Raw genomic sequence first — 13,778 nt, forward strand, 5'->3', positions numbered from 1 at the left:
TAGAGTTCATGTTGACATTTCTTTAGCCTAATGTTCGATTTCACTGCATACGATGTGAGACCGGAGTTGGGGTGGGAGAGGACCAAGTAAACGAGTTGAGGTGCATTCATCCTTACCTGCTTCTAGCAACACAGCAAAAGATAGATTGTACCACAAGCTTTTGCTTCTATCACTATAGCTAGCAACTATTGTGCAGAATGAGATATGCTTGCCACCATAGCCTATAGACTACCCTGCGGTTATTCAGACTTCATAACGCAAGTAGCCTAAAGCCCAGGGCTGAAAACGAGGCTATCGAGAGGCAGGACTACGCTGGAATAACCTGCAGTCTCACCCATGCTTCCTCCCGAATAGCCTACTTCTCCAGCTGTTTTACACTGTCCCCACTACTGTTTTGACGTTATTATTTTTTCTGCAAAGGAAAAACCGAACCGATACTTCTTTGCTCGAGGACCAAAGTCGTGCTGCCCAAATTGACCCCAACATCTCTTATACGACAGAGTATTGCAACGTCTGCTAACCATAGAAGACAGTTTCTACCGCAATTTCGTATTTTAATGTGTCCAGAAGGAACATTCAGCCACATATGAGGCGAATGTTGCACGATGGATGCACGAGGTTGTGGAGCGTTTTAGCCTACATGTGCCATTGGTCAGGTATAGTGCTGTTTCAAGCATTTGTGCATTGCTAGGTATATTTTTGAAGGCATATCTCACTATATAAGTGTCTGTGTAATACATGATTATTCTCTAAAACAAATGAGCCTACAAGGTGTGGTGCGTTTTGATAAGAAGTGTTCATCTTCTAATAACTCGTATTATAGATTCAGATGCTTTATTTAAGTTTCATAGATGCTTGTTTTGAGAACTGCATCATGGCATGTAGCCGATTTCTTACAATTTAATTCACTGAACATGACCCATCAACGGCAGTGGGTCCTGGCGGATTGGCACCAAGCTAGCTAAATCATCACCATGCGTTTAAGTTCGCTGAATGTCAATATCGTGGATTGTATTGTTATGGATCAGTTAAATGAAAGAGACATTCTAAGCTTCATTTCATGTTGAATCTATCCAATTTGTTCCCGTTCTAAAAATTATGACAAATTTTTGAAAAAAATCTTTCCAGTCTTTCTGCCTCAAATAGCAAGCACGCACAGGCTACTTTATTTTTCCATTATTAACTTTAATCAAGACAAATTACTATTCATCATTTCGAATGTGTTAGGAATGGCTTATGAACATTTACGCATACAATTTCTCTTAGCTAATATTATATATTTGTAATTATTTTTAAATATGACGACATGGCGCAAATGAGCAGCTGGTGTTCTGGGCACGACTTCCTACAGGCTATAACGAATGAAACTTTGATATCTTTGATATTGAAGCTTTTAACGCGGATCACTGAATATCGACAACATAGATCACATTTGCTTTTCCCATCAAGCAAATGTTGAAAGAAAGGATATTTCTTGTTTCTGCTACATCATGTACATATTGATGAATAATTAAAAAGTACCTAATAAATAATAATAATATTCTCTCCCACCAGGTTTGTGAAGAGGAGAAGAGTGAGGAAGACGTTTTCCCCTTGGCTATTAATTATTTGGACAGATTTTTAGCGGTGGCGCCCACTAGAAAGTGTTATTTGCAACTTCTAGGAGCTGTATGCATGTTCCTTGCAACAAAGTTAAAGGAGAGTCGTCCATTAACTGCAGAAAAGCTGTGCATGTACACAGACAACTCCATCACACCAAGGGAACTGCTGGTAAGAAACTATTGTTTTCTCTTAATGCATGGAAAAGTATGCAATTACTTAAAACATCATACATTCATGTATAGCCCAATAATTGTACACTACTAACTTTTTTTTCTTCTGCCATATTTGGTTAAATATGTCAGTGTACAGTTCTGGAGACTGATTCATTCCTTGGCCATACAGTGGGCCTATGCATGCATGAGGAGAGTGCCTGATCAGGTCTGAACTAAAGTGGCCTGTGTTGCCACCTTGTGGCAGTTATCCAGTTTGTCTTGTGGTAGAAGGATTTCAACATTTCCAACATTGTGGATTAATCATTTGTAGAAAGGAACAGTAGTGCATACATCCACAAAGGTTTCTATTAATATCCACTGGTTGAGGAAGTTTATATACATTCGTTTCATAATATCCAACTGTGTTTTCTTGACCACTTTCTGTTAATTGAATGATTGGTCTCACTCAGGGGACTGTTCACAGGTTATTCCACAGGGGACCCCCCCCCCCAGTTAACCAGCCTCCCCTCTTAGCAACTGTTTAAAGTCTGTGACTCCTTAGTATCAGATAAAACATTCCTCCCTACCATTACACTACAATAAATGGCATGTCCCACCCATGTTGCTCAAGTGTCCAAATATGAATCACCATAGGAGAGCTATAGGACTGTGTCCTCTTCTTCTCTGCTGTCCAGCTGCTGGGGTTGCGTCATCACACAACCCTTGTGCTAGAGGTTTCCTTGGAAAAAGTGAATGGAAACTTATAGGTAGAGGCTGGTCCCAGATGTGTTTGTGCTGTCTTGCCAATTCCTAAGGTCACAGTAATGCCAACTCATGCTAGACGGCACAAACAGACCTGGGACCAGGCTAAGAAGGGACATGGATGGTGAAATTGAGATTCTTTGTCAATGAGCCACTGCTGGTGCATCAGCTGGGAGAGAGTGGGGAATTCAGGGGGTTTCTAGCAAGGGCAGCTGTCCAGGAAGTGAGCGCAGCAGCGACAATAGCACAGACCTCCCTGCACATCTTCAGTCAACATTCTCCACAGGCTTACCATAGGTTAATCGTTTGCATGTGTGGCGCTGCGCTGGTAGGAAACGCATATAGATTAATGAAGTCCCGCTGTATGGCTGCCGCTTGTTCTGGGCTGCCCCTATAATCTGAGAGAGCTGCTCAGAGATGGGCCTGTCCCTGTCCACACTAACAGAGGGGTTTCAGTAAACATGGGCGTTCCCTGCCACAGTCTCCATCTCGGGTTGACCCATCATCTCAAAAGAGGAAACCAGTCGGGGGATCAGCTGAATTTGTCACATTGGCTGTTTTGTTCCATTCCTTTTCCCCTTGGGGTGAGGCTGCTTTTAACATGAAAGCTCCCCGCAGCGTGCTAACCAACACGGGCGATGCAGACCAAAGACGCTAGCTAAGGCTTGTGACAGGAAGGAAGCAACTGTGGCTGTGATGCTGCTGTCTCTGGCTGGAACCAGTGGCGAGGCTCGACACGTCACATGAAGAGCAATGAGAGAACCATGCAGAGAGAGAGAGTGTCAAGGAAAATGTTGCTCTGGTGTTGAATGATGTCTCCTCTGAATTGAGACAGACTTGTTGGTATGCATGGTATTTCATGGCAAACAGAAGAGTAACAGGATCAATAATCCTCAAACATACCCTATAATGCAACAGAATAAAACCACTAATAAAAGTCCCATGATGGTAGTGACTGCCCATTACCGCTTATCACATTACCGCATCATTTCACATTATTTTACTTTTAATAAACTATTTCAGGTATGTATATTACACTTGTTTTATTTGAGGACTATTATTTAATTCCAAGTCATCTCATCTCTATAGAGCTGCTGCCTATTCTGTCTGACAAAATCACTATTTTAGTACTTCAAAGTAAATAAGGCATATTTTTATGACTGATGAATACCAACAATCTATTTTCAGGTAGATTCCTCGCGAAGCAACAGCTGCTCTCTATCACCTCATGCATTTATCTCTCCTCCGTAGCAGGCGTAAAATAAACCCAGACCGGACAAGTAGATGCGCAATGGATTATGGTTATTGTAGTTAATTACTTCACTAAACTATGCAGAATATTGGCCTGTTGGAAACGACAACACCCTACTACATCGCACAGTTCAGGCTCGATATGATTTATCTCTAGAGAAACTGGACGATGTGTGCATTGAGCTCACAGAAGAAGAAACAAAAACAAAATGCAATTCTAATAATTGAACCGACGTCAGTCAATTAGTAGTTTAAAAACCAACATTTTGGTTAATCGTTTAGCACTAATACCCTATAAAGTGTTAGCAGCTTATAAACCCAGCTCATGCATTTGTTGACAGTAAGGCTGAGTAAAGTGGTGAATGCATAATAATGATCCACAAGACATTGCAATTCTTCTCAAGCTTTTGTTTTCTTCCTTCTGTCTCTGTCCTCTAGGACTGGGAGTTGGTGGTCCTAGGGAAGTTGAAGTGGAACATGGCAGCAGTCATCCCAAATGACTTTGTGGATCACATCCTACACAGACTGCCCCTGCCCAAAGATAAGCTATCTGTGGTTCGCAAGCACACACAGACATTCATCGCCCTGTGTGCCACAGGTAATAACAGGAAATTACCTCAGGAGAACTTCTGCTTCCTGATAGGATAGTCTCGCCTTTTTCTCGTTCACAATCTATCTGACATTGTGACTCATCGTTGATTGCACTCATCTGACCCTCTACTCAGCAGTCTAAGGGCAGGGACCACAAACACACATCCATCCAATGGCTGCTCTCCACGTTTCTCTTCCCATCACTGGAACACTTCTCGTAGCCTAATGGGGTCATCTTTACATTAGAACGGCTACTAAAAGCAGATGCAAGCTGTATCGAGAGCACTTTGAGCATATAAGGCATTAATAGTATAGTTAAAGGAGGCTGGGAGAATCCTCTCAGTGCGTGTAGTGTTTAGGTTAGCCTCTCCCTGTGATGACAGTGGGTGGATGAGTCTCCTCGCCTGCTGTTTGGCTCCCCTTCCACCTCCTCCTCTGTGGACTAGGATGCAGCAGCTGGATTGCTTTCTCTCTCTGCGTATTGTTTATTGACAGAGGCCCTTCCAGGTTTGATAAGTCAGAACTGGCAGCCGGCAGTCTTCCTTCCTCCCCACATCTCTGCTGTGGAGCAGGATGGACTCAGATGCTGCTTCAGACCCTTCCTAAACTCTAAGGATGAATCCCAATGGGTTTGTTTCCTTTATCCTATTGTATTTTTTACCTTTATTTAACTAGGCAAGTCAGTTAAGAACAAATTCTTATTCACAATGACCGCCTAGGAACAGTGCCCCTGAACTTCCTTGTTCAGGGGCAGAACGACAGATTTTTACCTTGTCAGCTCGGGGATTCGATCTAGCAACCTTTCGGTTACTGGCCCAAAGCTCTAACCACTAGGCTACCTGCCCTACCTCCTATGTCCTTGTTCTGATTGAATGGACTGCAGTAATAAGACAGTCCGATCTAGCTGACCTGTAGGCAGCTGCTGCTCTCTCTCTCCTATATATTACATCTTTCACGTCAGATAATGTTAGAGGGAGGAAATGCAACTTAGGAAAAAAGTCCACTTTGATGTATTGAGATTTACTGCCACGTGTCTCTTTGATCCGATCTGGCCCATAAGTCCTTGTTTACTACAATATGGTATTCAAGCCATAGGCTCCTTCAATGAGGTTCATGCCCTGTGGCTGTTTAGTGCCATTTTAGTGTTGCTTTTTTATTTGGGCGTGTTTCAGCGGTCTCCCCACTATTCATAAGCAGCCCGTTTATATCACAAGCGCAAAACAGCCACAATAAAAAAAAAGAGTCTGCTGTGGTTTAGCAATAATGTAAATGTTTGGGGTTTTATGTGCTGCACTGAATGTTGTTCTCATGACAGGGGAGCTCTCTGGCCTCTGCACAGCTGGCCTCTTGAGGAGGAGACGAGAGTGGTTGGACTACTCCCTGGGGTTGATCCAAAGCTATCAGTCGCATCCTCTTTCTATAAAGAGAGAGAAGGCCACAGCACAGAGACCAGGGTCTGTGCTTGGGCTGGAGCTGAAGCTAAACCCAGTCCACTTTAGGGCCGTTTCCTTTCCTCCAGGCCTGCTTCCTCCCTCCCCCGCCAGCAGGCAGGGCTATTGTCGCTCAGCGCTCTGGGCCTGGTTGATGGAGGACAAGAGGGAGTAGTTTCTGGAACTCATTGCTCACTGAGTAGGAGGATTCCTGCTATGTTTTCCTAATCACAGTTGAGGCAGAGTGAGGGAAAACACACAGGCTCCACCACGGCCATGTTGGACATGTGTTAGACTGTGGGAAAGTTGGGTTAAGCTCTTTAAGAACTCATATTAAGAGATTATGAAGATGTTTGAACGTCTTTAAATGCTCAGCTACTTCATTTGGACTACATCTTGACTTGATAGTGCATCTTGTGTGAATGTGTTAGTCTGTGGGAAAGTACAGTTCAACTCAGTTCGTAACTTATAGTGTAGATTTTCCCCCTCTAAATGCTTCCTCACTTCCTTTGGACTACTCCTTGACTTGAATGTGCAACTATGATTCTGGTTTGTCACCCCTTGACTGTTGTGAACTCACTGATGTCCGACAGGTGACTGACGGATCACGTTGTCTCTTATCCTCAGATTTCAGCTTCGCTATGAACCCCCCCTCCATGATCGCTACAGGCAGCGTGGGGGCGGCCGTCTGCGGCCTGCAGCTGGACCAATCAGACCAGGCCCTGAGTCGAGACCGTCTAACTGACCTGCTGGCCAAGATCACCAACACTGAGGTGGTAAGTAGTGTCTATAGCCTGATCCCAGGTCTGTTTTTAATGTTTGGCCAATTCCTTGTTATGTCAATGAATGACAAGGAGTTAGCGAGACAGCACAAACAGATCTGATATCAGGCTAGGTAAGTGCTACATGGCAGACATTTTGGGAGCATGGCGGGAAATGAGATGGTTGAAGAGATGGTAATATCAGTGTTGGCGAGCGTATAAATACTTAATGTGTTCCAACAATGGGCACCGACACCCTCTTTGGCTGCCTGTTAGACTTAGCTATTCACCAAAGTTCCTGGGCTTGGAGCACGGAGATCTTCCTGGTAAACAAGAGCGATGCTACAGTATGCCTGCAGTAGTCGCACATTGAAGCTATTTACTTTTCATGGAGTCAGAGCCTGTGGGTCTTGGCTCGGGACCTAGACTGCAGCTATAAAGAGCAGAGGCAAGGGAATGTCTTCTTAGAACCCAGGGCCCACATTCTTGTGGTAGGACACAGGCAGGCAGTTCCTTTGCATGGCTCCCACTTTAACTCTTCTCTTATGCCTAACAGAGGCTCCATCTTTCCAGGGGAAATGGCAGACGAGAAACTCACAGATTTCCTAACTCCTTAAGATGACATGCATTGAGAGCTCCCACACCATATATATTAGTGGAGGCTGGTGGGAGGAGCTATAGGAGGACGGGTTCATTGTAATGGCTGGAATTAAATGAATGGAACGGTATTAAACATATGGAAACCACATGTTTGACTCTGTCCCATTTATTCCATTCCAGCCATTATTATAGCTCCTCCCACCAGCCTCCACTGCTATATATATATATACACACACACAGTGCCTTCGGAAAGTATTCAGACCCCTTGCCCTTGACTTCTTCCACATTTTGTTAGGTTACAGCCTTATTCTAAAATTGATTCAAAAAAAAATTCATCAATCTACACAAAATACCCCATAATGACAAAGCAAAAACAGGTTTTTAGAAATGTTTGCTAATTTATATATATTTTTTAAAACAGAAATATCACATTTACATAATAATTCAGACCCTTTACTCAGTCCTTTTTAAAGCACCTTTGACAGCAATTACAGCCTAGTGTCTTTTTGGGTATGACGCTACAAGCTTGGCACACCTGTATTTGGGGAGTTTCTCCCATTCTTCTCTGCAGATCCTCTCAAGTTCTGTCAGGTTGGATGGGGAGCGTTGCTGCACAGCTATTTTCAGGTCTCTCCAGAGATGTTCGATCGGGTTCAAGTCCGGGCTCTGGCTGGGCCACTCAAGAACATTCAGAGACTTGTCCCGACGCCACTCCTGCGTTGTCTTGGCTGTGTGCTTAGGGTCGTTGTCCTGTTGGAAGGTGAACCATCGCCCCAGTCTGCGGTCCTGAGCACTCTGGAGCAGGTTTTCATCAAGGATCTCTCTGTACTTTGCTCCGTTCATCTTTGCCTTGATCCTGACTAGTCTTCCAGTCCCTGCTGCTGAAAAACACCCCACAGCATGATGCTGCCACCACCATGCTTCACTGTAGGGATGGTGCCAGGTTTCCTCCAGACGCTTGGCATTCAAGCCAAAGAGTTGACGCTTGGTTTCATCAGACCAGAGAGTCTTGTTTCTCATGGTCCGAGAGTGTTTAGGTGCCTTTTGGAAAACTCCAAGCATGCTGTCATGTGCATTTTACTGAGGAGTGGCTTCCATCTGGCCACTCTACCATAAAGGCCTGATTGGTGGAGTGCTGCAGAGATGGTTGTCCTTCTGGAAGGTTCTCCAATCTCCACAGAGGAACTCTAGAGCTCTGTCAGAGTATCCATCGGGTTCTTGGTCACCTCCCTGACCAAGGCCCTTCTCCCCCAATTGCTCAGTTTTGCTGGGCGGTCAGCTCTAGGAAGAGTCTTGGTGGCTCCAAACCTCTTCCATTTAAGAATGATGGAGGCCAATGATGCAGAATTGTTTTGGTAACCTTCCCCAGAACTGTACCTCGACACAATCCTGTCTCGGAACTCTACAGACAATTAATTTGAGCTCATGACTTAGTTTTTGCTCTGTAATGCACTGTTAACTGTGGGCCCTTATATAGACAGCTGTATGCCTTTCCAAATCATGTCCAATCAATTGGATGTACCATAGGTGGAATCCAATCAAGTTGTAGAAACATCTCAAGGATGATCAATGGAAACAGGATGCGCCTGAGCTAAATTTCGAGTCTCATAGCAAAGGGTCTGAATACTTATGTAGACAACCTGTTTTCGCTTCGTCATTATGGGGTATTGTGTGTAGAATGCTGAGGATTTTTATTTATTTAATCCATTGTAGAATAAGGCTGTAACGTAACAAAATGTGGAAAAGGTCAAGGGGTCTGAATACTTTCTGATGGCACTGTATATGTATATATACTGCAGATGAGAAAATCTATAATTTTGCGTCACAGATTAAATCGCTGTTTTGTTGTCTAAGATATTTCTTTATCACTGTAAGTCTGCACTCTTGGCTTACACAAAGGAACCTGAGGCCAGTTCAGCAGCACACAGGGACTCAGGGGCCACAGTCAGTCTAAGACCAGGAACAACCCAGCAGCTCTCGATAGACCTGTGGTTATTATGTGGCCATGGCAACGCTGGCGCTCAGACTGTGGCCCATTAAGTTTGAGTTATCCGTACATTTCAAAGGAATGTTGGCCTCTTTGCGAGCTGTGTGCACTCTTTAGGGCCCGCTCTTTCGGCTCCATAGAGTCAGACCTCCCACGAGACGACGCACGGAATCAGGGAAATTACTTTTGAGATTCACCCGCTGTGTCCTGAGTGATAAGAAAGGTTTCTTTGGTCTCAGGGCTGCTGTGTTCCTCTCAACAACCCAATAGGCCTTGGTCAAAAATGTTGCAGTATAAAGGGACTATGTAACCATTTGGAAGTCTAGCCCATTATTGACTTTAGGACTATTAGGAATGTTCTACCCACACCTCACGTGTGTTTAGGAGGATTCAAGGGCCCATTGAGTCGCCACTCTCTGCCTGGTGTCTGTGTGCGCTGGTACCCATTGTTCTAGTGACTGACTGGTCATGAAACAGGCACGACCACCTATCACAAGACTCATAATACCCTCCCGGTCTGGCCTGCCATGCATGTGACCAAAGCTGTTCCAATAACAGTCAGTTGTCGAACGTGTAACTGCATGACAGCGTTAACTGTTCGTCCACAGGTGTCTGGGGTCAATCAAGAGTGTGTGTACAGCACCTAAAGTAGAGGTGTTAGTGAATTGATGTTTCTTCTCTGTGTCTGTTGCAGGACTGTCTGAAGGCGTGTCAGGAGCAGATCGAGAGGGTGTTGGCCAGTAGCCTGCAGCAGGAGCAACAGCAGCAGAGGCAGATGGCCCAAGGCAGGCCAGGCAGCAAGGCCATGGAGCAGCAAGACCAGTCCAGAACCCCAACAGACGTATCCAGCACCCCAACAGACGTACGCGACGTCAACCTATGAGCTTCCCACCACCACCATCTACATGAGTGATGCCCACCAGTGAGCTCGCACCAATTACGTCGCTCTGTCAATCTATGGGATCTAACAACATTTGCAATGTCAAGCAATGAGCTGCCAGCACATACGCCAAGTCAACCAATGAACTCCCACTACTAAATGCCACACCAACCTACGAGTTCCCACCCTTGTTTGTTAAGTCAACCTTTGAGGTCCCACAAAGTTTGGGATGGCAATCTATGAGCTGTCAACAGCATCATGCTGGAATTATCAACTGATAAGAACTTTTACAAACAATATAGAGAATGGGTAAAAAAAAATTCTATGGGCGGCTCCCATCTATATTTAGCTGGTCACATATTGACATATGTGCCATATTAAATTAAACAAGCTTTTTTTAGACCCAATGTATTTGAAAACTTGATAGTGCCTTAGGTTTGCAGAAAGGAAACCTGAATAGATTTGCGTCATTGAATTATTAAATATAGAAATATACGTTTTTTTACTTGATAAAAATACAAAATATAGTTTTTCACTCTAAAAAAGCTAGCAAAAACATTGTTATTATTCATATTATTGTATTCTAATTATTGTTATTCTAGATATTGTTATTATTTCAATATAATTTAGTTTTATGATTATTATAATAATTGTTAATCATTAGTAAGCATTTATCAATTTCACAGTGGGTGGGTGTTTCCCTCAATTTCAAATACAGGAAGCCCCTGTAGTATTGTGTTCATTACATTAAGTACTGGTTTGGTTCTGCACAGTGTTCATACACCTTTATTTAGGAAAAGCTAATGTACAGGATGAGGAGAGCTGCATCTTCTGCCTGCTAAACTGCATCTGTAGCACTGCTTCCTATTTATGCTCTTATATGCTGGCCAGGAGAGGGCTGGGCCCACTCACACAGAACACAAAGAGAGCGAGAGGGTAGAGAGAGACAGGTAAGGAGTCCTGAGGGTGTGTATATACTGCCCCCTAAGGGTGAGAGYGAGGACAGAACAACTATCAGCTGTTAAGGTCTTGATTTCATTACCAAGTTAATACCAAGCCAATATTTACTTTCTAATTGAACAAAGCTATTTTTGTTGTTATATGTTATTGGGTTGTGTGCTCTGAGAAACTCCTGCATGTTATTAGAAAATTATTGAGGATCATGTATACATTTTATACCAGGGAGCACTGTTTAAGTCTGTCAGGAAAGTTGGCGTGAAAGCATGTTTTTGTTCTGGGTCAGCCAAAGCCAATACTTGTGAAAGGGAGATGGCATGTTGGAGGGATGGTCTTAGTCTGGAGATGAGAATGAAACTACAGTTGTTTGTTAGTGTCAGATGGATTGTTAAAAAAGGTTTGTAGAGTTGGCGTGTATGGAACATTTAGAGCCGTGGACTTTGGCAAAGGTGGAGTAGCCTATTGGAGAGTGAGAGGAGATGGCAAAAAAGAGGATGTTGAATGGAACTAGAGAGGCACGATTGGTGCCATGAAATGAAGGACTGCAAACAGTTAAATGAGGGGGAAATGGATGAAGACATGGTAGGAAGCTCCGTGGCACACCAGAACAAGCCTGTTCTTGATTGAAGGGCTGCAGGCGGTTGTCATTCTGATAGGTCAAGAGTTGATCACGAGGGAGCAGTTTGGTGTGCTGAACATTTCCTGTAAGGGCCTCCGTCGTTAAATCAACTAGATATTTAAGTGGTCAAAGACTTGGATCAACCTAAATGCACTTTTAAAAACATGTTCCTTAAAAGCTGAAGGATGGTATCAAACGGGGTAGGTGGTTTTCAATGTTTTTTTTTATTTTTTTTCTTTAAGTTATTTATTTTCTCTGGGCTGGATTCCCACTTAGGTGATGCACAAGGACTAGAAGCATTTCCTGACCAATGAGTAGGAGAAGGTTTACCAACTGAACCAAATAATTTGCAATGCAAACCTAGGAAAGCTTTAAAAATCACATCTAACTTGATTTTTTGATTACATCCATTTAACTTGAATTTTATTTTTGCCTTCTTCATATCCAAATCAATATGATGGTCCTAAGAAAGGATTACACAATGTTTTTTTTTTCGTGTTCATAGTTTTTGTATTTTGTTTTGCTCCACAGTTCAGCTTGTTTTTCAGAAAAAAAAAAAAACATACTGACTTTAAACCTATGGGCAGAAAACTTTGCTCTTTACTTTTGGCATCACGTTCACAAAGCAGAAAGTACTTAAAACCTATTTGCTTTTTCTCATGAAATGCAATTTGCTATAAACTGAGAAAAGATATGGGTAAGCGTTTAAGTTTTGTTTGTTAATTACTTAAATAATTTCAATGATGAAAGCAAAATGGATCTGTTTATCTTGATATCTTTTTCTTGCTGCTATTAAGCTTTTTGTTTTTCAATCTTAGAATTGTGATATTCACTTGAGTGTGCTGCTAAATTATGAATTTTAAAGTATCATTATTTCCTTGCTTTTTCCTTGCTGTATGTAAACTGGAGAGCGGTAAAGTGGGACACGTCTTCGACTGGAAATACCTTCTGCAGTTTTCTAAAATAGCATGTTTTACTCTTTCCATTTATCTGGTGTTCTGTCGTTTCCTTGCTGCATTCTACCATTGAAATGTTGTTGTACCTCAGGTTCATTGGACAATACCTCACAACTCAGCAGTTTTTCAGGGAGTTAGTGGAATCAAATCTGACTCTGATACGTTTTTGATAGGTTCTAGATTTTTCCCTGGATGAGAGGCAGGATATTCACGTGGCACCTCCTCTCTTCAGACAACAGAAGTTCCTTGTCATCCGTCAGATTACACTGATCTGTCGTTGGCCAAGTAAAGGACCATATACCAGGTATTTCATATCATACCTAGTGCTAAATAAGAGACGGCTATATAAAATGTATTTGGAAAACAATAAAAATATATTTTGTATCTTATTTTTCCTACATTTGAGTTACAATTTAATTGGCACATTTAGGATCAGTGTATTGGATTAAGTGGAATGCATTTTGTGAGGTACCCATTTAGTGAGTTTTTTTTATATGATCAAAAAATGTTTGTGTAATCCTTCAGTGTGGAAAACTGTGGGTTTCCAGTTCGTTCTGACCCCCACCACATGTACCTCAGAAGTGTCTGATCCACAACTTCTGTTCAATAAATTTGACCCACAAAAAAGAGTGAAGCATCTTTACTGGCTAGTAATGTACTTCTGTTCTGTGCTGGTTAAGGGAAGGTTAACCTCGTCCCCAGGCTCAAATTGCTGGTGCATAGAGAGCCAGCTGGTGGATGAGATAAAGGGAAGGTGAAATGTGTAGAGTAATTGGGTTGGCGGTGGTGTACTGTGCAGTCAAGTAACTATGCAGGCCCATATGAAGGTAAGTTGAAGGTGMTAAATGGCTTCTCATTTGATTGAAGATATGCTGCACCAAAAGGCTATTTTGTGTCTGCAGCTATAGGCTTATCTGACCTAGTGGCCGTGTGTTCAAACTTCTTATGGGGTGGGATCCTTACGCCAGAACCAGAGACTCCTTCAAACGTTCTCCTTTGTAATTTTGACAATGAGAGTTGCAAAAATGTATACAAAAGCACACATCGATGATATTAAACCCACAACCTCTTGGCTGTAAGTCAGTTCTATGATTATTAAACCACCAAGTCTGTACCCCTTTCCTGCAGACAAATGACCTAGTGGCCTCAAGTGGAATCATTAATATTTTACATAATTTCATAAATAATAAACTATTTATTTTTACGCCCCAAATCTGGTGTTTATGTAAA

At 42.7% G+C, this 13,778-nt stretch overlaps 1 protein-coding gene across 1 annotated transcript; it reads left to right on the forward strand.

The window, feature by feature from the left end:
• The first annotated feature begins 610 nt into the window (after window positions 1-610).
• On the forward strand, window positions 611-10,313 carry LOC111951371 (G1/S-specific cyclin-D2-like). The gene is made up of 5 exons (XM_070434787.1): window positions 611-618; window positions 1,555-1,770; window positions 4,206-4,365; window positions 6,416-6,564; window positions 9,831-10,313. The coding sequence occupies exons 2-5, from the start codon at window positions 1,675-1,677 to the stop codon at window positions 10,017-10,019; spliced, it is 594 nt and encodes a 197-aa protein (XP_070290888.1). The 5' UTR covers window positions 611-618; window positions 1,555-1,674; the 3' UTR covers window positions 10,020-10,313.
• The last annotated feature ends 3,465 nt before the right edge of the window (window positions 10,314-13,778 follow it).

Source organism: Salvelinus sp. IW2-2015, linkage group LG24 (genome assembly GCF_002910315.2).
Source record: "Salvelinus sp. IW2-2015 linkage group LG24, ASM291031v2, whole genome shotgun sequence".
NCBI classification, from domain to species: Eukaryota; Metazoa; Chordata; class Actinopteri; order Salmoniformes; family Salmonidae; genus Salvelinus; species Salvelinus sp. IW2-2015.